General features: G+C 36.6%; 1 protein-coding gene across 22 annotated transcripts in view; it reads right to left on the bottom strand.

Annotated features, from left to right (window-relative positions):
- Positions 1–26886, bottom strand: part of CADPS2 (calcium dependent secretion activator 2) — a 549410-nt gene that overhangs the window by 158736 nt on the left and 363788 nt on the right. For 14 of the 22 annotated variants that reach the window (XM_082399988.1, XM_082399985.1, XM_082399991.1 and 11 more), the window contains 4 exons: positions 16101–16209; positions 14807–15016; positions 2906–3042; positions 419–606 (listed from right to left, as the gene is read on the bottom strand). In XM_082399988.1, the coding sequence (XP_082256114.1) occupies positions 419–606; positions 2906–3042; positions 14807–15016; positions 16101–16209 (644 nt within the window). The remainder of the gene's footprint in view (positions 1–418; positions 607–2905; positions 3043–14806; positions 15017–16100; positions 16210–26886) is intronic. The other 8 variants (XM_082399986.1, XM_082399984.1, XM_082399992.1 and 5 more) reach the window with 1 other exon arrangement.

Below are 26886 nucleotides of genomic sequence, written 5' to 3' on the forward strand. Positions count from 1 at the left end.
ATCTCGCTTTATCCATGAACACTTGTTCCACAGTGGAAAAGCAAGAATCATTAGGTATACACAAACCTGTCGCCAAACCCTACCCAGACATCCACATGCATTACAACAGAAATACAGATGACACTTAAGCTGGGCAGACCCTAATACTAGGTGGTACATAAGAACTAAAAGGCGACTTCTAATCTCATAGCTTCTCTCCCTCTCTGTTTCAAGTGGCTTTAATGGCAAAAAGAAACATAAAGTGCAGCCCACCTAAATCACCGGCATATTGATGTACATTTTTCCTTTGTGGGTTTTTTTTTTTTCCTCTTGTAAGAAGCGTTTGCTATTTAAAATCTGTTACTAGGTGATAATAGCATTTTTCTCTCTTCCCAAGCCACCCCCCCACATTTCACTGTGTGTTTGCAAGTAAAAATACCTGTTGCCATGCACATGAGAGGCGCAGAACGCAAAGCTGTAATGAAGCAGGGTTGGGTCAATGACAGCACCGTTTTCTGAATGCTCCATCAGTTCTGTAAGGTAGCAGAGGTGTCTGTAACAGCCTCTCACGCCATAACGGGCACAGTACTCATCCAGCACAAAGACTTGGCCAGGGCTAAACCACCCCTGCAAAAGGAAGAACAGAAATATATATATATATATATATATATTTTTTTTTTTTTTTCTTTTTCTGTACCAGGATTTGCTTTTCTGTAGGCACTGTTAGGCATTATAAGCAGAAGCTGCGTTACAGTGTCTTTTGACAATATTTTTAAAATTAGTAGTATGTTTCCTATTGTTTTCCAAAGAGCGAAATGTCATCGATTTTGGAACTGATCTGGGCCACTGACAACGTGAAACCATCCTGTCCTTATTGCCACAGTGAGGCATGGGCAACCTGTTCTCCTCCACTGTCACTCACAATTACTCAAATTTATTCACAGCATCTAAACTGTCAGTCACAAAGAATGACATTACAAAAAACTTCAATCTCTATATGAATCAATTAAAAAGAGAATGGTAAAGCAGACATGATAACTGAAATTGCCTAGTTTCCAAAAGCATTTTTATAAAGTGAACTAAGAGAATTTCAGTAAGTCTAGCAGTGGTAAACATGTACTATTTGGGTGTTTAAATATTTGGGATATTGTTCTCATTCTACTGTCTTTCTATGACCAATACAACAAAGTTAATGTTTTACAGCAGTAGTTCCTGGTTCTCTTGAAATGAGATGTTAGGATGGGTGTGTATGTTGGCTAACAAGAGACGGCCAGGTTAGGTAGAGCTGGTTTATAAAATATTTCAGTGGATTATATGGATTAATTTAATATAAAAAAGAGAAAGAAGGCGGAATGGAGAGTTTTCAAAGGGGGCAGCATAATTGTGCAAGAGAAGGAAAAGAATAGTGAGAAATACAGAAAGATGAGACTGCAATAAAAAATAACTAAAAAGGAAGAGGAGAAAAAAGAAAACCAGAATACTACTTACTGTGGTGATAGTATAGGCACTGTACCAGACATACTATGTATATATTTAATATTTAGAACCATCATGCATAGTAGTTACTATGACTCCATGTTACAGATACAGAAGCTAAAGTTCAGAGGTAATCAGTGAATTGCTCAAGACGACAGTGCAAATCCGCTGCTGACCATGATTTACATCCAGGGTCATCTTGCGCTCAAACACTCTTTCTAATCACACCTACCCTCTAGGTGCAGTTGAAGACACACTGTAGTGTTCTCCTCACACTTCATATGGCACGTGAGGTCATCCACATAATGAAAACGACTTTTGACAGTTCAGGAACTAACCCCACAGAGTGGAATCCAAGAGGAAAGTGTTCCTATTGATGATCAGTCTATGTGTGCTTGTCCACAGAAAGATACATGAGGGTTTTGTGATGACTTGTTTTACTCTCCATGTAATTGTAAAGTTTGGGCTGGATCGGGTTTAAGCTACACAATTACATGTTGAATAATAGGTACTTAAAAAAGAGTCTATAAGTGAATTAATGAACCATCAGCGTGATCATGGCAATAAATTGTTTCATTTCTTCCTATCTACTGAAACACCTCTGATGAACTGAGAGCACATCCTGTCTAAAATCTTATTTTAAAGAGAGTGTAACTTTACTGCATGCAGCTACCATGTTCAGTAGCCAACAGACTAAGTGGTGATAGAAATAGGGATGTTCCAGCTGGAGAAATTCCAGAGGAACTGCCATGAACAAAAATCCTTGGATTTAAAGGTACATAACGATTTTTAGGCTATAGTTTAATGCCCACATTCTAAGGAGTCAAGCATTCCTTCTAAATGTAAATTATACTTTGTATCTCGAATTTTGGCTGGTTTAAACACAAAGTAGCAGTTTAGCTACTTGATTTAATGTCTTTTTTTTTTTTTTTTAAGGAAATTCAAATTATCTTTGGAGGGTTAGATGAAACTAAAGCTTTCCTCTGTTACATACAGCCCCTGTCATCGTATTATTTATTGCACTGTTTCTTTTCCCTGTCACTTAGATTGTCTTTCTAGGAACAAAAGGGAGACATGAATAGTACCACCATTAGGTAAGCAGAATTTAAACCTTAAAATGTCTGTACAGGTGTTAGTAAATCCTATCACAGAGGTTTTTTATCTTTAGTAAAGCCTTCTATTTTCATTCCACCTTCTCCGGAGGGGCTGAGAAACCACAGTTCAGAATCTGCTCGAGTCCATTCTCCTGTCTATTGAGTGGCACAGCAGTGGTCTTCAAGTGTATAATTTTCAAATTGGGAAGCAATCGATTGGAATCCTTTATCCCTAACTCCAACTATAGTTATTAAATGAGTCAGGGATAAAAGGCCGCTTCATAACAAGTATTTCTCACTTTTAAAAGTCTTTCACTCTAACCTATAGGGGACGAGATAGACAGATTTGTACTAACCAAGCAAGAATAGGAATCGTTCAGTCTGTGATCCAAAGTCTGCCTCTGGAGTATTCTAAAAAGGAAGGCGTGGTCGAGCTTGCAGGGATTCGCAGAAATAAACTCATCCATACCATGTTTCTGAAAACGGTCTGCATCTGTAAATTCAGAAAGGCATGTACAATACATTTATTTTTCTGGTTTAATAATAGGCAAACGTGGTTTTTGAACAACACAAAATGCATGTCTCATGATAACAGATGACTACTTTCCATTACATAAAATATGATGCCACGAATTCAGCATATAACCATAAAATGCAACATTTTTTGGAGCCTAAATAAAAATGACAGGGAAAAATCTGCCAATCATTTGGAATGAAGGAAATTCTATTCACATTCAAAGCTACTTCAAATATCCATCATAGAAATAATCTTTTTTCCCCCAATTTAAGAAAAGTTGATGCATTTGAAGTATACATTTACTGCAGGAACTGCCTGGAAAAGAACCCGGGCCTATTTATAAAAAAAAAAACTGACAACGATGGCTAGAAGCCTGCTTTCCAAATGGCAAACTAGGGCAGAAATGAACATACTAGTTTCAGCTGGATCACTTCCAGTCTTTTTTTGTAGGGAGCTTTTAATGGGACCAACTTTAATGTAGAAATGGCAATGAATGCTCTCAGGCTTCAAGTTTAAGAGACATGAAAAAGGGAGCATCATGTTTGTGCAAATATGCAGACAAAGCACAACGTCCCAAATGGCACTTCAATCAAAGACCCAAATTTATTGTTCTTTACAGATTGCATCTTTCAACGCCTATAGACCCTGCGGGTTTATCAAAAGGCAAGCTTTTATGATTGCTTTCATTAATGGTATGTTTTGTCAACGTCTTCAATGTGAGTTATTTACTAAGGAGAGAGAAAGAGAGCCACACAGCACCCGAAAGGAGTGCTGGGCGTTACTACATTAGCTCTGTTAGAGATGTCGCGCATATTGGGCAAGCAATCAGTTATCAAGATAAAAGTGGGCTCTCCTCACAGTGGTAGAGCTGAGACTCCATTGTTCCTTAAAATTCACGGATAGATCTCATTACTGCTCATCACAAGAAGCAGAGTCCTAAATGTAAGCTAAATGTAGTTTTTAAAAACCTATATGGTCCAACCCTAAAACTGCAAAGGAAAGGAGACAAAAGCTTATTGATTAAACCCAATTATAGAGTCAGGCTCATAATAAAACTCAATATTGATCTGTGGACATGATGCTAACATAATCAGTCACATTTAGATATTTAGCCCAGATCATATTGATCCATGTCAAGTTCAACTTTCAACCATATTTGTAGACGGAAGAACTATATAATTCAAGCTGAAGGGTCTTCAGAATCACATGTAAAAAGAAAAGATACACAAACTAATTTATACCTCACGTCAGTGACAGATATCAAGAGGTGAATGCAGCAAGCAAGCAATGAATGGCCATTCATCAATGATGTAAGGTATACAGTTATGGTTCATGGAGAAAGTAGCATATGTATTCTTCTGCATTTAGTAATTACTTATCTGAATGATTAAATACATTACATGTGGTAATTAGTGTTAGTTGCATGAACACTAAACTGCTTTTCCTGAACTGAGAAATGAGATAATTCAACTTCTCCTGTATTTTATTCTTATGTCTGATAGTCTTTTAACATAAAGTATATGATAATGTGAAATAATATCAAATGTGGAGGAAGAATATTGACAAATGCAAGGCATACATATGATAAAATCAGAAGATTTTGTATTTTAAAGAATTTATCTTAGAATCTTCATCTCTCCATTTATTTGAGTAAAAAAAATCTTTTAGTATCACCTTTATGAAATTAAATTACTAGTTTTATAAAACATCTGCCGAATTTTATTCATTATTTCTTTCACCAGAGAAGGTTATAACAAGAAGTTAAAAATAACACCCATTAATGGTTTATGTGTTGACAAGAGGATATGTAATAAACTTCAGAGAAAAAAATCCATAATTCTCCTTTTACTATAAAGGTTTGTAGAAGCAAATTCTTATTTTAAAATAATGGGTATACAGTCTTTAAATAAGATACACAAGTTTCTGAAAAAAACTGAGTCTATAGTTCATTTCCATAATTAAATCATATTTTCAAAAATAAAGGTACCTTACGAATTATCTTCCTTATGAAATATAACTCAAAACCATATATTATTTAATGTGAGAAACCTTTCCAAATCACACACATAAGTGGAAAAGTACTTTTCTAGCAAATACTATTACTGATAAAAATAATATTTATGATAGCAATTTAAGTCACAAACATAGAATGTATACTGACGGTGAAAGAACATACAGGCAAACAAACCCACTAAAATTTTTATTAAAAACAACAACAACAACCTACAATCTCTTCAGGGCTGTAAATTCTATGAAAGTGAAATGTACTTTCTATGTCATCTGATCAGCACAATTCAAAATATTTTATGTAAATAAACTTCACCATGCACTATTTTACCATTAGTTTCCATGAATTTATGAATAAATTAGAAAGGCAACAGTTTTGATCTCCCTGTGTGGGAAACCTTTCATTTTAAAATTCTCTCATGGAACAAACATATGGACACCAAGCGGGGGAAAGGGGGGGGGGTGGGGGTTGGTGGTGGTGGGATGAATTGGGAGATTGGGATTGACATATACACACTAATATGTATATAACAGATAACTAATAAGAACCTGCTGTATAAAAAATAAAATTCAAAAAAATAAAAAAATAAAATAGAATTCTCTCATGAACTAAAGTAAAATAGGAAAATAATTATCATTAAAATAGCTAGTGTCTTATTTTTATAAAAGAATATTTTCATATAGTTTTCTCTTGGCATAACATGTCTTTATTAACTGTGAGGGTAACACAGAGTTATCATCTGGGTCAAATGGAAAACATGCTTTCAATCAATTACATAACCAAATCCAAGGCTTGGAGACTTGCTTTAAAACTGAGTTATACTCGATCATCTTCAATTCATGTTCATCATAACACAAAATTATGGTGACGAGTCTTAAACGGAAAATTATTCATGGCACTAATCAAATGTTCAATGACAACTTAGTTCAGTTCAGTTTGTCTGCTGAAACAATATAAGGAAATCATCGAAAGAAACCAACAAGATAAGAGCTAAAACAATGTACTGTAAAACTGTCATATATTGTGATGATTAACCTGTGGACTAAGTACAGATGTTGGACATGATAAATGAGGGTACTGGTGGAGAGTTTCTATGGTAACAGTTGGATACATGCTCCAGCATCTTTAAGTAGTACTGTCACCAGGTGTGGTAAAAGTGGATGGAATAAAACCCAAATTGAGAAGGATTACTATTTGCTATAGATTTAAGAAATTATAGAGGCTTTACTCAAATGGGACCTGAAAATTTAAGTTTTTCATTAGGGTAATAGCTATTGGAATTCAAGAGAAAAGAATAATAAGCAGGTTCACGGTATCAATTTAAACAGTTAACAATGACTTGCAAATAGCTAGCAGAGAAAACCATGTGAGGTCTACTAGCAAGCTGGCAGGTCCCACTGTGGTGGGAGGGCTATTTGGTGGGCACAGCCAGCTCCTATGTGCTCAGGAACCCAAATCCCAGGAAGGGCACCTAAGTCAGAAATCAGAATGTGAGAAGGGTAAAAATTAACTGAAATGTTTCTCTTCCTTTGCAACTAATTCTAAGGATACTGCGTGCTTTTCTTTTTCTTTTCTTTCCTTTCCTTTCCTTTTTTTTCCTTCCCTTCCCTTCCCTCCCCTTCCTTCCTTTTTTTTTTTTTTTCTTTCTTGCTGTTCCTGGTAGTGTGAGAGATTAGGGATATAAAAGGGAAAGGGGAAGAAAAAGAGAGTTGGAGGAAGGGGCAAGAACAGGACGGCACTGTAGAAGAGGAGGCCATTTATCAGCCTTCTGAGACCACTCAGGTGCTTGGTCCCAGGCCTTGGACTCCAGTACCGAAAGGACTAAGAAGACGGTGCTGCTAGCTAAGAGCCTGTCTTCTCTGCAAAACCTTGAGCTAAACTAAGCAGCATATGAACCTCTGAAATACAGTAACTTGTTTTAAAATTATCCTGTTTAGGAGTTTGCCTGTAGCTGCATTTACCACTACCCACCCCAATTAGACTTTCCTTTTAGCACCAACTCTCACTGAGCTTGAAAATTTACAGCAAGTTAAAAGTGGCACAGAGAAGTACCACTTCTCTTTTTAGAGCACCCATACAGCCTTCAATAGGAAAAGTTTAATGTTTTAAAATTTTATGCAGATTATCTTGTTGGTATGTTCACGTACATACGGTTTATGCTGAAGACCTAACAGAAAAGGTTGGTAGATATATTCATGAGGGGTCTGTTCATGCCTCCATTATTGACCCAAATAATTTCTTGGCTTGTTTTGGTTAATTGATTAAAAATGAATATATGGATTTACACATCTTACTTTCTGCAGCAAATAACAAATAAATAATACTTTTATATGATGACAATTTTAACAAACACATACAGACCTATAATCATAGGCAAAGTACACAGATATTCAACATTTATTTGAAATAATATATTCAATATAAAGTGGGACATACTTTACTGATGAAGGGTGAAATTTAACTTACTAGATCAATGAGGAGAATTAGCTTATAAAGTTAAATAAGTTTACAGTCTGATTTAAGAATTTTTTAAAAGTTTGGCTAAAATTGAAGAGAAGGTAAGTACTCTGGTTCATTTTTGACATTGATTTATTACTGAAAGTCAACTAGTACTGTGTTGTATTATATTATGTAACATACACATTATATGTGTGAGAGGAAAATGAAAAAAAAAAAAAAGGTGCCTGCACAGTATTTTGTTTGGGGACAGCAAAGAAGGACAGTTTAACTAAACAACGTCTATCCATCTGGCAAGAGGCATACTGAAGCAGAAAAACTCAACAGTACTCCCCCAACCTCACTCCAATTCACCCTTTTGCTTAGAATTTCTGTAGATCTTGAAAGTCAAAGAAATATGGATGTAGAACAGATACACTTATTGGATAAATCTATAAATACACATCATTATATATACTTTTTAAAAGATAATAAGGTTGTCTCCTAATAAGTTAGATTTCATAAATTTATAATTTTGTTCTGACTATCCCTAACCACTTGGTATGCTTTAAAAATGAGCTTTTCTTTTTAAAGTTATAACATAGATACTTTGTAGAAATTCAGGCAAGAGAGGCAATGAATTAGCAACCAATCCCTCCAATTAAACGCATCCACTGTAAATATTTTAGGTATCATTCTACATATATTTAAAAATCTTTTTTAATAGAGTGAAAATAGCATCACATATATAATTTAGCATTTTTCTATACTAAACATTACAGAGAATTTTTTGCATGCTGTTGTTAACACCTTCATAGCCATTTCCTTTATGCCCACATGAATGAAAGATATTAGTTTGTTTCTACTTTCCTGTTGTGGCAAAAATAAACATTTCTGTTTCATAAATGGTAAAGTTAATGTAAATATTCCAGGTTTGCCTAGAAAGCAGTATCATGACACTGTAAACAAGATCATGATATTACTTTAAAAAATCCTATCATTATATGACAAACCCACAGCCAACATCATTCTCAATGGTGAAAACCTGAAACGATTTCCTCTAAAATCAGGAACAAGACAAGGATGCGCACTCTCACCACTATTATTCAACATAGTTTTGGAAGTTTTAGCCACAGCAATCAGAGAAGAAAAAAAAATAAAAGGAATACAAATCAGAAAAGAAGAAGTAAAACTGTCACTGTTTGCAGATGACATGATACTATACATAAAGAATCCTAAAGATGCTACCAGAAAACTACTAGAGCTAATCAATGAATTTGGTAAAGTTACGGGATACAAAATTAATGCACAGAAATCTCTTGCATTCCTATACACTAATGATGAAAAATCTGAAAGGGAAATTAAGGAAACACTCCCATTTACCACTGCAACAAAAAGAATAAAATACCTAGGAATAAACCTAAGGAGACAAAAGACCTGTATGCAGAAAACTATAAGACACTGATGAAAGAAATTAAAGACAATACAAACAGATAGAGATATATATATACCATGTTATTGGACTGGAAGAATCAACACTGTGAAAATGACTCTACTACCCAAAGCAATCTACAGAGTCAATGCAATCCCTATCAAACTACCAATGGCATTTTTCACAGAACTAGAACAAAAAATTTCACAATTTGTATGGAAACACAAAAGACCCCAAAGAGCCAAAGCAATCTTGAGAAAGAAAAACAGAGCTGGAGGAATCAGGCTCCCTGACTTCAGACTATACTACAAAGCTACAGTAATCAAGACAGTATGGTACTGGCACAAAAACAGAAATATAAATCAATGGAACAGGATAGAAAGCCCAGAGATAAACCCACGCACATATGGTCACCTTATCTTTGATAAAGGAGGCGAGAATATACAATGGAGAAAAGACGGCCTCTTCAATAAGTGGTGCTGGGGGCTTCCCTGGTGGCACAGTGGTTGAGAATCTGCCTGCCGATGCAGGGGACACAGGTTCGAGCCCTGGTCTGGGAAGATCCCACATGCCGCGGAGCAACTAGGCCCGTGAGCCACAATTACTGAGCCTGCGCGTGTGGAGCCTGTGCTCCGCAACAAGAGAGGCCGGACAGTGAGAGGCCCGCACACCGTGATGAAGAGTGGCCCCCGCTCGCCGCAGCTAGAGATAGCCCTTGCACAGAAACGAAGACCCAACACAGCCAAAAATAAATAAATAAATAAATTTATTAAAAAAAAAAAAAAGTGGTGCTGGGAAAACTGGACAGCTACATGTAAAAGAATGAAATTAGAACACTCCCTAACACTATATAAAAAAATAAACTCAGAATGGATTAAAGACCTAGAAGTAAGGCCAGACACTATAAAACTCTTAGAGGAAAACATAGGCAGAACACTCTATGAAATAAATCACAGCAAGATCCTTTTTGACCCATCTCCTAGAGAAATGGAAATAAAAACAAAAATAAACAAATGGGACCTCATAAAACTTAAAAGCTTTTGCATAGCAAAGGAAACCATAAACAAGACGAAAAGACAACCCTCAGAATGGGGGAAAATATTTGCAAATGAAGCAACCGACAAAGGATTAATCTCCAAAATATACAAGCAGCTCATGCAGCTCAATACCAAAAAAACAAACAACTCAATCCAAAAATGGGCAGAAGACCTAAATAGACATTTCTCCAAAGAAGATATACAGATTGACAACAAACACATGAAAGGATGTTCAACATCACTAATCATCAGAGAAATGCAAATCAAAACTACAATGAGGTATCACCTCACACTGGTCAGAATGGCCATCATCAAAAAATCTACAAACAACAAATGCTGGAGAAGGTATGGAGAAAAGGGAACCCTCTTGCACTGTTGGTGGGAATGTAAATTGATATAGCTGCTCCAGAGAACAGTATGAAGGTTCCTGAAAAACTAAAAATAGAACTACCATATGACCCAGCAATCCCACTACTGGGCATATAACCTGAGAAAACCATAATTCAAAAAGAGTCATGTACCACAATGTTCACTGCAGCACTATTTACAATAGCCAGGACATGGAAGCAACCTAAGTGTCCATCGACAGATGAATGGATAAAGAAGATGTAGCACATATATACAATGGAATATTCCTCCGCCATAAAAAGCAACAAAACTGAGTTATTTGTAGTGAGATGGATGGACCTAGAGTCTGTCATACAAAGTGAAGTAAGTCAGAAAGAGAAAAACAAATACTGTATGCTAACACATATATATGTGTTCTCATATATAAGGTTCTCATGAACCTAGGGCCAGGACAGGAATAAAAACACAGACATAGAGAATGGACTTGAGGACACAGGGTGGGGGAAGGGTAAGCTGGGATGAAGTGAGAGAGTGGCATGGACATATATACACTACCAAATGTAAAATCGGTAGCTAGTGGGAAGCAGCCACATAGCACAGGGAGATCAGCTCGGTGCTTTGTGACCACCTAGAGGGGTGGGATAGGGAGGGTGGGAAGGAGACACAAGAGGGAGGAGATATGGGGATATATGTATACATATAGGTGATTCACTTTGTTATACAGCAGAAACTAACACAACATTGTAAAGCAGTTATAACCTAATAAAGATGTTAAAAAAAAATCCTATCATTACAAAAAATTTAATACAGTGAAGCAAAAAAGTATCATAAAAATACTTACCCTTACCAGCTATATAGGTCAGCAAAGAAATGAAAAACATATTTAAACATTTAAATAAATGTTTAGAAACATTTATTTCTAGTCATTTTAATTTTATGTTATTTTCTCAGTTTCCACTAATGACTCTAAAAGTTGTTCTTCCAAGAGATGATCAAGAAAGGGAAAAAGAAAGAATACAGAAGTCAAGGAAGGGAGGAAAATACGAAAGGCAAAACTAGTGTCTGGAGCAGTCCAGTGGCATCTCTGATAGAGGTCATGGTCAGTAGCTCATTTGGATGAGGTAGAAACACATTTTTCTTTCTTTGTTTTTTTTTTTTTTCTTTTTTAAAGAAAGGTAAAACAGTAGGGTCTGCTCTGACAGAAAACTTTACTAACAGCCTGGAATACAAGAAAGCTCTTAACGCGACTGGAACAGTTTGGCTTTTTAGAACAAATTTAGCTTTTTTAAAACAAGTTTATCAAGGGGCTAGAAAATTTAGTTCCACTTAGCCTGATCAACACTGCTTTGACAACACATTGTTATCTAATAGAAAGGTTTTGCTAGAAAGAAATTATATGGCTATCTGAATAAACTGATTATTAGATCCTTTACTCATTAATTCTGTATCATGTAGTCATGATTTTAATGTTCTAGACCAGTGGTTCCCAACCACTTTTCTTGCCATTGTGTGTAAGATGGTTGATATCCTTTATGATATCAGCACACTCCTTGGGTATTCCTTGCACACAAGATGTAAAGAAAAAATACTGAAACACAAGTGAATGAGGGAAACATTTTCACAAAAATAATTTTCATGTCACCGTAACTCAGCAGTTCTCAAATGGGGGTAAAGCTTCCCCACCTCTTCCCCTGTCCCCTGGAACATTTGACAATGTCTAGAGATATTTTTGGTCGTCAGACCTGGGGTGGGGGGGTGGGGCAGTGCAGTCGGGTGCTACCGGCATCTAGTGAGTAGGAGACAGGGATGATGGTAAACATCCTATAATACACAGGACAGCCCTCCCCTCAACCCCTGAAACAAAGAATTATCTGGCCCAAAATGATAGTCTTGCTGAGATTGAGAAACACTGCTCTAACAAAGAAAACAATCACGCTGCTTCTGATTAAGACAGTGTCATTATAAACAGATTAAACTTCCTCCCTGAAACAACTAAAAATTCATGTAAAAAATATTTTTAAAAATGTTCTCGGGCTTCCCTGGTGGCGCAGTGGTTGAGAATCTGCCTGCCAGTGCAGGGAACACGGGTTCGAGCCCTGGTCTGGGAAGATCCCACATGTCGCGGAGCAACTAGGCCCGTGAGCCACGGCTGCTGAGCCTGTGTGTCTGGAGCCTGTGTTCCGCAACAAGAGAGGCCGCGATAGTGAGAGGCCCGCGCACCGCGATGAAGAGTGGCCCCCGCTCGCAGCAGCTAGAGAAAGCCCTCGCACAGAAACGAAGACCCAACACAGGCATAAATAAATAAATAAATAAAAATTGACAACCAGTGGGTAGCATTTAAAAAAAAAAAAAAATGTTCTCAAAATTTTGGACATCGTGCAACATAGGAGAGTGATTCCTAAGAGGCGGGGAAACAAATGAGATGAGCCTTTTAGTTGCCCCAGGTTAATGCCAGGAGAAACTTTCAAAGCTGTGGCTCAGGGAGGGAGAACCCAGGGAGAGCCAGTGGTCTCCCTGAGTTGAGAAGGTGGAGCTGACAGTTCAGGAAGGCCAAGGCTGCTGGAGTTTGCAGGAAAGACTACTGTTCCCTCTCGCTGCCCCATTTCGTATTCAAATGAATACTGACCACCTCACACAAGGGAGGCAACAACATGAGGATGGGGAAAGAACCACCCTAAAGGATTAGAGGGGACAATGTCCCAGACTCACACAGAGCCTGGAGCAGTGCTTGTTCCCAAAAGCCAGAAAATAAAACCTCAAATTTCACTGGTCATCAGTTGGGGTCTTTAAGAATAGTCGTGGTCCAGAACTGGGGACAACTCATCCTAGACTAGATGCTATGTGGTCCCACCCAACAAATCTTAAAAGCAAAACCTGAAAGACTCACACTTCTTTCAAGTAATTTAACCGTGTCTTAGAATAAAGCTCAAGAATATTTTTGTGAAGAAAACTACACCAAGGCACATTATAATCAAATTGCTCAAAACCAGTGATTAAGAGAAAATCTTTAAAGCAGCTTGAGAAAAAAACCACATTATATACAGAGGAAGAAACAAAAATGATAGCACATTTCTCATCAGGAGAAAAAAAAGCAAGTTAGCAGAGAGTGGAGAAAAGTCTTTAAAGTACTGAAAGAAAAGCATCTTTCCAAATGAAGGTAAAATAATGACATTTTCATATAGAAAAAAGCTAAAAGCTGAAAACACTATAGAAAAGTCAAAGGAAGTCCTTTCAGAAGTGAAATATCTCTATAAGAGAATAAAGAGTGCTAGGAATGGTAACTACACGGTTGAGTATACAACATTTTCTCTTATTATTTAAATTTCTTTAAAAGGTAATTGACTGTTTAAGGTATAATAATAATATCAATGTATTGTGGGATTTACAACATTTGTAGAAGTAAAATGGATGACCAGAATTGTGCAGGGGCCAGGAAGGGAGATATGGAAGTATACAATTGTGAGATGCATATACTACGTATGAAGTGCCATCATCACCTGAAGATGGATCGGGATAAGTTTAAAGGTGTAAAATCTGAAGCCTAAAGCACACAGGAATCTGGAGTCGAGCTCATATTCCATCTTTATTTGGCCTAAAGTGCCTTTAAGATGTCTAAATGTAATACTAACGGGTGTCTAAAAAGAACAGAAAACAGTTATTTGCTGCATGAAAAGTATGAGAAGAGAGAAGAAAATAATGAGAGAAGAAAATAATGAATGTCAAAATGCTGCTCCCCTGGAGAAGAATCTTGAGAGTAGAAGGGTGTTGAATGAAAAGTTCCAATTTGAGCTTACAGTTAAAGACCAACTGATTTATTATATTACAGAAGGAACCAGAGAAGTTTTAAAAAAGAGTATAACAAGTTAAAACATTTGGTTTAATGATTATTAAAGCTACGTTTGAAAATGTTTCTATCATTATTACATAATTTGTTATTAATTACTTGTAAATTAAAATGAAAAATTTAGTTCTTAATGATTTATATTAGCATTGAGAAAATGACATGAATATAAAGGTATCTAGAAAAAGAAAGTTGCCTTGATGACTTTTTTTTTTCCGACCTACAACAGAAAATAGGCCTATTATCCTTTTGGTTTGTTAGAAACAACTCTAGAAAGTTATGGTCCATCATTTTGGTATTCTGGAATCTTAATGCCAGTTTGATTTTGCAATACTTTTCCCATTTCAACAGAACACGTAAGTTAAAATTACAGTAAGTTAAAATCAATTTTCTTTTATGCTCTTGAGATTCCCAGAGAAATCCCAGTGCTTGGCAAATTCATGACTGGAAATCATAGGCACCATTTATTCCAGGTTTGCCTGAAAAATTAGATAACTGATTCTATGACTACTAAAATGAACTATTCTTATTCAATTAGGAATCAGTTAATGATGTAAACTATAATACTGAACAAATTTGACTCAGGCAATTTTATATCTTATTAAGGTTATTAATTGATAATCAAATTATTTTTCAACAAAACTTACAAAGCTGAGCGTCTGCATGGAGAGTTCCTCCTTTAGGATTCAGCTTCTGGGCTTGAACTGCGGGAATGGGTTTATACGATTGACCTGTGGCCCTATACATGGCTTGAACCCACAATATTCTATCCTGTTCATCATCACTTGCAAACATTACAGTGTCTCCTTCTTTAACAGCATTGAAGAACATCTGACCACCCTGAAGGCCTGTGGAGGAAAAAAAAGACATTGTTAAAAACGTATACAATTGGCACAATTTTAACCTCATTCATTAAATGGTCTCAGGGAAAAGAACGGATTTGCTGTTTGAGCTCAATGCCTTGAATCATTTTTAGTTGAGGATCAAATCCACAATCCAAGAATTGAAGGAAAACAATAAGGAGAAGCTATACACTTCCATATCACTTTGGAAATTAAAATTAGCTTAGGGAACAGTTCATAACAAAGCAGCATTCTGCAAGACATGCAAACCTACCCCAAAGGAATGCATAGCAAAGTCTGATATTTCATGCCAGAGAAGAAAGTCATTATCTGCCGGCACATTCCTCATTCTATATGCAGGAGATATATATGACCAGTTGAGCAGTAAAAAAATACAGGTAAGATAAAAATGATACTTACATTGCATGGTATTTTACTTTTGCAAAATTCTTTCATAGAGAAGATATTTTGCATTTTAAGTGATTGATCAGTGAATGTGATCACTGACTTCTATTTTTAATCTATAATAATTTCTTTATCCATTCATTAGTATCTATATATTTCTTAACCTCACTTTATTAACTTCATTAATCTCCATATATTCATTCATTCATTCACTTATTCACTCACTAATCTCAAACACTGAGTGTCCAGTACTATACACAGCATTAATATATTAGGAGGGAGGGAGAGAAGTACAAGAATGTGATGTAGGGGAGAAAATTAGTAGAATATAATATACAGTCATTCATTAGCTATTTCTTTCCCTATTTCTGTCTCTTGTACCTTTTGCTTTTCAGTAAAGAAGTTTCTGAAAGCACTGTTGATATTTCTCATATAATAATTTCCCCGTAACAGTAACTTTCACATATTTCATCCTTGTACTGAGATAACAGAGATGATGACTTATGGCTAAAACTAAGTAGCCTCATAAAGATATAAGTCAAATCCCATCAAATCTTGTCTAGGTATATAAATGGAATATGTACCATTCACTGAATGGAGTTTGAAGTGGAGAATAGACACAGGATATTTATGACAATTTCATGAATACATGAGAGGCAGGGAAAGTGATTCAACTAAGAATTACCTGGGTGGGGATCTGTGTAATCCACAGTGTATCCTTCAAGCTGCATTAATTCTTGTGGTTCAGACTTTTTTTCTCTATAACTGCACATAGCAAAGGTGTATTGGCTAACCTGCATGAGAAAAAAAGTTTACATATTGGTTACATTAAATTTATCTTCTAGTTTTTCCTTTATCAGAAGACTCTTTGACCAAAATTTAAAAAAATAACATATGAGTTGCATATAAATTATTAAATGTCCACATTTTTTAAAACCTTGCTCAGAGATTAAGCACCTTTCATTTATCAGCTTGCGGTTAGGCCTTTCATGCCTATGACCCAGCATTTCCCAGTTTGATGACCAGCTGGTCAAGATTCTATGAGCTATTTATTAATAGAAGAGCCATAAAAAAAAATAGTTGTGTTAAAAATAAGTTTGGGACCATAAAACTTCTAGAGGGAGACATAAGCAGAACACTCTGACATAAATTGCAGCGATATTTTTTTTTTTAACATCTTTATTGAAGTATAATTGCTTTACAATGGTGTGTTAGTTTCTGCTTTATAACAAAGTGAATCAGTTATACATATACATATGTTCCCATATCTCTTCCCTCTTGCATCTCCCTCCCTCCCACCCTCCCTATCCCACCCCTCTAGGTGGTCACAAAGCACCGAGCTGATCTCCCTGTGCTATGCGGCTGCTTCCCACTAGTTATCTATTTTACATTTGGTAGGAGTGCGATGTGACAGGGTGAGAGAGTGTCATGCAGCGATATTTTTTTGGATCTGTTTCCTAAAGCAAAGGAAATAAAAGCAAAAATAAACAAATGGGACCTAATTAAACTTATAAGCTTTTGCACAGTAAAGGAAACCATCTACAAAATGAAAAGACAACCTACTGAATAGGAGAAAACATTTGCAAATGATATGACCGATAAGGGATTAATATCCAACATATAAACAGCTCATACAACTGAATATCAAGAAAACCAAACCGCCTGATTAAAAAAATGGGCAGAACACTTGAATAGACATTTTTCCAAAGAGGACATGCAGATAGCCAACAGGCACATGAAAAGATGCTCAACATCGCTAATCATTAGGGAACTGCAAGTCAAAACCTCAGTGAGATATCACTTCACACCTGTCAGAATGGCTATCTTCAAAATGACCACAAACAAAAATGTTGGAGAGGATGCGGAGAAAAGGGAACCCTTGTGCACTGTTGGTGGGAATGTAAATTGGTGCAGCCACTGTGGAGAACAGTATGGAGGTTCCTCAAAAAACTAAAAATAGAATGACCATATGACCCAGCAATTCTACTCCTGGGTATATATCTGAAAAAAAATACACACACACACAAAAACACTAATTCAAAAAGATACATGCACCCCAATGCTCCTAGCATTATTCACAATTGCCAAGGTATGGAAGCAACCTAAGTGTCCAACAACAGATGAACAGACAAAGAAGATGTGGTTCATATACACAATAGAATACTACTCAGCCATAAAAAAGAATGAAAATTTGCCATTTGCAGCAATATGGATGGACTTGGAGGGCATTACATTAAGTGAAATAAGGCAGAGAAAGACAAACACTGTATGATATCATTTACATGTGAAATCTAAAAAATACAACAAACTAACAAATATAACAAAAAAAGAAGCAGTCTCACAGATACAGAGAACAAACTAGTGGTTACCAGTGAGGAGAGAGAAGGGGGGAGGGGTAGGGGATTAAGAGGTACAAACTACTATGCCTAAATTAAGCTACAAGGTTATATTGTATAACACAGGAAGATAGTCAATATTTTATAATAACTAGAAATGGAGTATAACCTTTAAAAACTGTAAATCACTATATTGTACACCTGTAACTTACATAATATTGTACATCAACTATACTTCAATTTAAAAAAAGTTTGGGAATCATCAGGTTAAATAAAGACAAACAGGCTTCTTTTACTGCAGGTTCTTTACGGCCTTTAATATGCTCATACACATTGTGACTCTCCAAGAATGAGACACATTATGAGCAATCTCAAACATACAATCATGGAACCGCATTTTCAAGCACACATATTTCAAGACTTAACCAAAGTAAAAAAGATCTTAATAAATGTTGGAAATTTATTGGGCCACATAACCAACCCCACAGGAAGGTCCAGGGTGGAGTTAAGGTTTTAGGCAGCCAGGGACTCAACATGGCCAAGATCTGCTGTCTCTCTGCTCTGCTTCTTTTGAGGAACTAACTGGCTTCACGTTCTTATCCTGAAGTCTCACTGGGCTAGAGCCATAGCTGCCAACAGCTCTGCTGCCACCTCTCTGATTGCCTCAGCTTAGGTGTAAGGCCGTATGTGGACCATTCCCTGTGGCCAAGGGCAAAAGTACCACCGTTAGCCCAGTCTGGGTCAAGAGCTCACATCTGTGGCAAAGACTATTGAATGCTACAATGGGCAGGCTCTTAGAAGTTCCCCCAAAACAGTGAGGGGGAGGTGCTGCTCCGAGCAGGAGAAAAAGATGTCTGGTGGATTGATATCTAATTGCAAAATTTCCTACAACACAGGATTCCAGGGAAAACACTTTGCTTAATGAGAGTTCCCTTTCCCACTTTTGAACAGAAATTAAAACTAAGGAAACGTAAGCACATCTTTCAGTAGATGAAGATTACTTAAAGAGGACTCAAAAAGGAACTAATTAGGAAAGAAAAAAATAGATTACATGAACTAACACTAAAATTAAGAACGTCTCCTCATTGGGGCTTCCCTGGTGGCGCAGTGGTTGAGAATCTGCCTGCTAATGCAGGGGACACGGGTTCGAGCCCTGGTCTGGGAAGATCCCACATGCCGCAGAGCAACTAGGCCCGTGAGCCACAACTACTGAGCCTGCGCGTCTGGAGCCTGTGCTCTGCAACGAGAGGCCTGGGCACCGCGATGAAGAGCGGCCCCCGCTTGCCACAACTAGAGAAAGCCCTCGCACAGAAACGAAGACCCAACACAGCCAAAAATAAATAAATAAGTTAATTAATTAATTAAATCCATGTTAAAAAAGAAGACCGTCTCCTCATTAAAGGATACCATAAAGAAAGTAAAAAGGTGTATGCAAAATATATATTCAACAAAGAACTAATATCAATGTGGGGTGATTTGTAGATAAGAGCAAAGACTGAGGTTACTTGGAGAAGAGGGAATTCTGCCTCAAGACAGCAGCGTTAACTCTTGCCTGAGTTTCTAGCCTGCTGGCCTTTCTGGAGAACCCTGACTGATACCAAAAGACTTATTACGGATTATGAACACTTGATCCAGCCAATTTCCTTCCAGGAACTTACCCAAGGAAACAAATAGACAAATACTCAAAGATGCACGTGCAGTGTGTTCACGGCAGCATTGCACATGAGAAAAAACTGGAAAAACCAACAGCGGTTTGATTAAATACATTATGGTATAACCACACAGTAGTATAATGCCATACAGCCACTGAACGAAATATGACGTTTTTTTTTTTTCTGGACATGAAACTATTTCTAAGATATAACATGAAGAGCGGATTTAAAAAATGTAGAGTGTGCTTTTTTTTGGTAAACACTCTATATACATATGAATAGAAGGATGTATACTGAAACTATAAATAGTGATTATTATTGGATAGTACAATTATAGGTCATTTAAAGTTATTTTTTTCAGTGTTTAAAGTTTTTCTTCAAAGAGTATTAATTACTTTATAATGAGACTTTCTCTATTTTGGAAAAAAACCCAAAGCTTTGTTTGGGAACAGCGAGTCCAATAACTTGAGACACTTGCGGTTCTTGCTACTCTTAGATTTCCTTTTCTTTTTGCTTTCCGTATCTTATAGATGGCCAATGAATTTACTTTCTCACCTGCATATGCCTAAGGCTTACAGATGAAACCCACTGGCTCCCATCGGAGCTTCAGTTTCTTTGTGTAAAAAGGTATGATTGTGGGTGTTTTTTTAGGGGGTGTTGGTAAGTGGTAAACAGTAACATTATACTTCCATTATTTATTCTGAAAAGCAACTCATTCTCTTACTTAACTTAGTCCAAAATCCCACCATTCTTCCATAAAGTGATTTAACATAGTGTTATCTTAAAAATATTATGAAATATTTCAAGCATAAAAAACATGATAATATATTAACATGTATATACCCCCATCCAGCTTTGTTCAATCATAACTTCTTGTGTGTGTATATACATATATATATATATGTATATACACACACACATATGCATATATATATATATGCTTTAAGTCCCCACCCCCAACCCCGGCTCCTCCGGACAGAAAAAGTTAATCCCTACATATTACACCTACTCAAACACATTTCCTTTTCTCTCTCCCCAGAGGTAATCATTATGCTGAATTTTGTGTTTATTATTTCCACTCATGCTTTAAAACTTTTATTTTACACATAAGTTCTTTTAGGTTCCTGGACCTAGTTCCAACCTGTGTGTGGGGAGAGGGGGAGGGGTGGTTTCTACACCACCACCAAACAATGCTCAGGACACCAGCTGGTTTCCCTACAATTTAACTCAATTGTGATACTATCTGTCAGGAGATAGCACCAGATTCCACAGGTGAAGGGTTCAGTCTGAAAAGCTTGCCCTCCCACTCCCCCTACTTGAGATGCCAGTTGCAAGCCTAGGTTGTTTACCTGTGCTCTGGTCAACTGGTTACAGACTGGAGGTTCCCATGACCCCCTCCTGTACTTCAGAGGCCAGTTGCAAGTCCAAGTTGTTACCTGTACTTCTGACCAACAGGCTATAGATCAGAGGTTCCCAGTATTCCCCCGCACATCCCCTCGGGTTCAATTAATTTGCTAGAGAGACTCATAAAACTCAAGACATCCATTTACTCACTAGATCACAGGCTTACTATAAAAGAATATAACTCAGGAAATGCCAGATGGAAGAGATGCATGGGGCGAGGTATGGAGAAAGAGTGAGGAGTGTCCAAGCTCTCTCCCAGCACTCCATTCTCCCCAGATCTCCACGTGTTCACCAACCTGGAAGCTCTCTTGAACCCCCTCCTTCTGGGTTTTTGAAGCTTCATTACATCGACATGATTGATTAAATCACTGATCATTGGAGATTTATTCAACCACCAACCCCTCTCCCTGCCCCAGAGGTCAGGGTGGGTGGGACTGAAAATTCCAGCCCTCTACTCCTGTGGTTGTTTCTCCCGACAACCAGCCTAAGGTGCTTCCCAAAGTCACTGCATCAACATAACACCTTTATCACTCTCATTACTTAGGAAATTCTCAGGGTTTTAGAAGCTCTGTGTTAGAATGGGGATGATGGCCAAATATATATTTCTTTTGCTTTTAACTCATCTCCTACTAAGTGTAGAAAACTGAGTGCTTTGCTTCTATCACCAGCTCCCATCTTATAAATCAGTGCTCATTATACACTAATTCTACCTTATTTTAGTAATATTACTAAATATTACTGTACTAATACTATTATTAATATACTAATATTAACATTTAGTCAGAAAATATTCTTTATCAAATATGTTATCTTATCTAGTCAATATTTATTTGCCCTTGTCCTTTTTTTCTTAATTTTTATTTATTTATTTTTGGCGGCCTTGGGTCTTCGTTGCTGTCCGTGGGCTTTCTCTAGTTGCGGCGAGCGGGGGTTACTCTTCGTTGCGGTGCTGGGCTTCTCATTGCGGTGGCTACTCTTGTTGCGGAGCACGGGCTCTAGGCACGTGGGCTTCAGTAGTGGTGGCTCACGGGCTTAGTTGCTTCACGGCGTGTGGGATCTTCCCGGACCAGGGAAGGAATCTGTGTCCCCTGCATTGGCAGGAAGATTCTTATCCACTGCTCCACGAGGGAGGCCCTTGCCCTTGTCTTTACCCATTTTTTTTTGTGACCATTATTTCTTGAATTACACTCCATCATTCTGAGTTCAATTTCCTTCTTCCTTCCTTTTACCAAAAGCTGAGTCAGTTTTTCTTTTTATTTTAAAATGTCTTTAATTCTCCCTTACTTATTAATGATGGTTTAGTTGGTTATATATAGTATTTTAGGCTAGTAATCTTTCAGCACTTTGAAGATACTACCCCATTGTCAGAAGGCTTATATATCTAAGCTGAAAAGTCTGATGGAAATCCACTTGTGGTTCCCTTGTAGTTAATTTGCCTTTTCTCTCTGGTTTCTCTTACATGTTCTCTTTATCTTTGCTGTCCTGCAGTTGCACTGCAAAATTTCTACTTTTATATTTATCGTAGTTAGTATTTGTTGTATTTCTTATATCTGATAATGCATGGCTTGTATCAATTTTAGAATCTTGTTCAGTATTTTTTCAAAGGTTGAGTCTGTCCCATTTTTCCTGTATACTGCCTTTTCTTCCAATTCTATCAGAAGTATCTTGAAACTGTAGATTCTTTCCTCCACATCTTTTAACCTCTTTACATGTTTCATGTTTCTGCATTTCTGTATGCTGAATTTTGAGTTATTTCTTCAGATTATAACTAATACCCTATCATTAATTACATCACTAACTTTCTCTTCAGATGTGTCTAACCTACTGTTTAATATGTCCAATAAGGGTGTAATTTCAACGACTGCTTTACATTTTTAGTTAGTAGTTGTGCATAGTCCCTTTGCAAACCTGCTTGTTCATTATTTCATAGTGTTACGTTCTTTTCTGTTGTTGTTTTGTTCTTTTCTTATACTTTTGAACCCACTTATAAATTTCAATGCCTTAAATACAATTATCTTATAGTTTATATATGTGATATTCCTATTACTGAAATTCTTGGGGGTGCAAATAGTTTATTATTCTATAATTTTAAATTACGAGCCCATATTCAGCACAGTTTTATCTGTAGATCTCTTATAAAGCCTAGGTTAAGGGATCATTTCTCCAAAAAAAATTTTTTTTTTAATGCCAGATGCCTCAGATGTATCACCAATCCAGAAGTATTTTTTTATGTTAATTTCTTAACTTGGGTGTTTCCCTTATATTTGGAGAAATAAATTAGAACTTCAACACTTTCTGAGTCAAGGCTAACAGTTACATTCTCAGGCATCTATTTTACTCCACATTGCAAACTTAAGGCCAAACAGAAATTTACCAGAAAAAGGGCAGGCTTTTTCTAGTCTACCATTTCCCTGAAATCTAACTCTTTTAAGTTCTTTATGAGAAAGTCTCTGTTCCAAATTCCCACTTTGAGAATGCCTCAGGGTATGTCTTCTTTCTTGGAGTGAACAATAAAATCCTTAGCCCCTGACAGACCAACATCAATATCCCTTGTCCCATACCCCAGCCCCAGGGCAGTCACAATGTCAACTCACAAGCTTCACTCTTTGGTCCCTGAGGTTTTCCTTTCTTCTTACAGTTATGTATGTAAAAAGATGTGTATTATATCATATCATTTCTAGATGTTTGCCATAAAAGAATTCTTAGCATTATTTTTACAACTAGCCAACACCACCAATTTAAACCCTTTGGCTAACTAACTCTCGATTCTAATTTTGTTTTATGGAGTTTCTGAATAGTAGGTCTAAGTTTTATATGCATGAGAGAGACTATACATGTCCTTTTCACCACATTCCAGGAAAAAAAATCCATGATGGTTAGTATATAAAACCAAACATATGTTCAAATTTGTCTTATAATTAAAACATAATTGTTAGACACCAGTGACTATTCCAAAGTCATCATTTTGTGATCAATTATTAACAAAATAGAAATATTTATTAAGCAAATCATTCATGTTTTCCATTTCATTCTTTTGGAGAGTCTTCAAAACCTGACTAAAAGTCTCCTGACAAATCACCACAGGAATGATCTGGAACCCACTGGGAGAGAGAAGGAAAGCACAGGAAGGTCTGCCTTCCTTGCAAGGGTTAGCAACAATCTCCAGCAATTACTAGGCTGGAGTACAAGCCACCACTGCATCTGCTACTCCAGACAGACTATCCGGCAAGACTCGCCCACTTCTATGCATTTCTTCACCTGAACTCCCAAGCAGGAAAATATCACCTTCGCCTTTAAAATCCCACTTTCCATCTATTTCTTTATCTAGTAAAACCCTACTCCCCCTTCCAAGACCCTGACAAACTTGTTCCCTTTACCTTTCTAACTGCATTTCCTGTGTGTTGTCCCCTGTTTTTGCCTCACTGGCTCCTACACTGTCTGGCATATAGTCTCTGCCTTTTAATTTCTCCACGAAATCCAACTTATTTCAATTAGATAAATATTCTATTAAGCCACATTTGAAACTGTATTCTATTTGAAAGTACAAATCACATACTTATCTTGTTAAAAAAAAATAACACTAATAATCCAGCAGCCCAAATTACCCAACGTGTACTCTTAAATGGATCCTCCACTACTTGGCATACAAATAATATTTGATTTTTTAAATGTCGAACACTCCACTTAAAATGTTCAGGAAATAATAAACATGAGGCCAAATTCATTCCTTCATCTAAATAGGCTGTCTCGAGCACCCATTATGGGATGGGCACACCTGTGAGGGCCACGGGGACCCAGATCTTACTCCTTCAGGATACACAGCTGTGATGTGACCACAGTCATAAAGCCATCAAAATGCTAAGAAAATGCAGGAAAAACAAAGCAAAACAACAGACAATATAGCAAAAATAATATGGGAAAGAACTAGTTAGGGAGTGACTATTCATATTAAAAAGAAATTCTTAACCTTCTCAAAAATATCTGGTTGATAAAAGTAAAGAGATCTTTCTATATTTTATGTATTTCTACTTAGAGAAAAAAACAAGGCCAAAATAATGGAATGTACTGTAAACTGAAAACTGATCAGAAAAAAACAGTAAGCAGTTTTAAAATTGTAATGGAACATAATAAAATGTATAATTTCATTCAAAATCCCAGATCTTACTCACATGTATCAGATACATATTATAAAATAATACATGGGATTGTACTTCTCAACATTATAGACTTACTTTTTTTTAAAAAAATTAATTAATTAATTAATTTTTTGGATGAGTTGGGTCTTCATTGCTGTGCGTGGGCTTCAGAAGTTGTGGCATGCAGGCTCAGTAGTCGTGGCGCATGGGCTTAGTTGCTCTGCAGCATGTGGGATCTTCCCGGACCAGGGCTCAAACCCGTGACCCCTGCATTGGCAGGCGGATTCTTAACCACTGCACCACCAGGGAAGTCCCTAGGTTTACTTTTTGATAGTATTGTCCTAACATTCTACAAGGTATTTACTTAATCAGTAAAAATTCACCAATGGAATAAAATATTGTTACATTTGCTAGAATTACAGATTTCAATCATGTGGTGAGGATTTTTAATACTTTGGAAACTAGAGGCTGTGATACCTAGAGGACTCAAGTCTCACTAAGTGACAAATAGTTACTCTCAGAGCTAAGCTTCACTGAAAAGAAAACATATGATTATCCTCTGAAACATACTGGTATTGAGGGATGAGGGTTATGGACCCCTGGGGTTGTGATCTCAACTCCAGAGTTCACGGATGTGGAAACTGACTTTCCTGAGGTCACCCAGAAGGAGATGGTCATCCTGAGAGTAGAACACAAGTCTCAATCCAGTAAGTACTCCTTCCGATATACCACGTTCTAATTCACATTGTGAAACTTAAAAACTGTATTCCCAAATAACAAGCCAATTGCCTCTTAATTTCTAGCAAAGTTACTATTTAAGAGAGCTATAAGATATTTAGTTAGGTATCTGTAAGAATCTATAATCAAAGACTACTAAGGGTAGCGGGGAGAGAGAAAAGTGAGTTGAACAGCAAGCAAGTTGAGGCATTATCTGTTTATTATTTATCTTCTCTCAGGTACATATTCAATAAATCACCATCATTTGTTTTACAGTAATGTTGACTATATCTTTAACCAATATAAAATTATAATCCTTTCATATATTTAATACTTCTCTTAAATTTTACTTGGTCTGAATTTAATACTGTCATCCTACTTTCTCTGTGTTTTGGCCTTTTGTTTGTGGTATAGCTCACATACGGATTTTTATTTTATTTAATTTTTATTTATTTATTTATTTTTTAACATCTTTATTGGAGTATAAGTGCTTTACAATGGTGTGTTAGTTTCTGCTTTATAACAAAGTGAATCAGTTATACATATACATATGTTTCCATATCTCTTCCCTCTTGCGTCTCCCTCCCTCCCACCCTCCCAGCTGCATAGCACAGGGAGATCAGCTCGGTGCTTTGTGACCACCTAGAGGGGTGGGATAGGGAGGGCGGATTTTGATTTTTATCCCACTCTGAGAATCAGTTACTAGGTCCATTTAACTCATTTATACTAAAAATTCATATATATACGTATATATCGCTGTCTTCTGTAATATGGCTACTACAACTTCCTTGGCATCCTATTTTTAATCTGTACTAGTTACTTTAAAAGTTTTCAAAGACATCACTGACCCCATCTTTTCTCTATTTACTGAAAGACAAATCATTTTTTACTGTGTCTTATAGAACTTGAAAAACGTAGCTTATTTTTATCTCTCCATTCATTAACTTTCATAAAATCTGGAGTTTAGTTTTCACATATTGTTATAATTACTTAATTACTTCATATACCTATAACATATTTTAGGAATCATCTTTCACGTTTTTCTTTGAGTCAAAATATTTTAACAGTAATTTAGATTTAGCTATATCTTATCATTATGCTCTTTAATTCTTTTATATTTTAAGTTTGATATTTCTGAGATACTACACTCATTCACCTTTCAAATATCAGGAACTCCACTTTAAATATTTTCAGGAAGGTGAACTGTATCTTTTCTGAATCTCCAC

Source organism: Balaenoptera borealis (assembly GCF_965194805.1).
Source record: "Balaenoptera borealis genome assembly, chromosome: 7".
NCBI classification, from domain to species: Eukaryota; Metazoa; Chordata; class Mammalia; order Artiodactyla; family Balaenopteridae; genus Balaenoptera; species Balaenoptera borealis.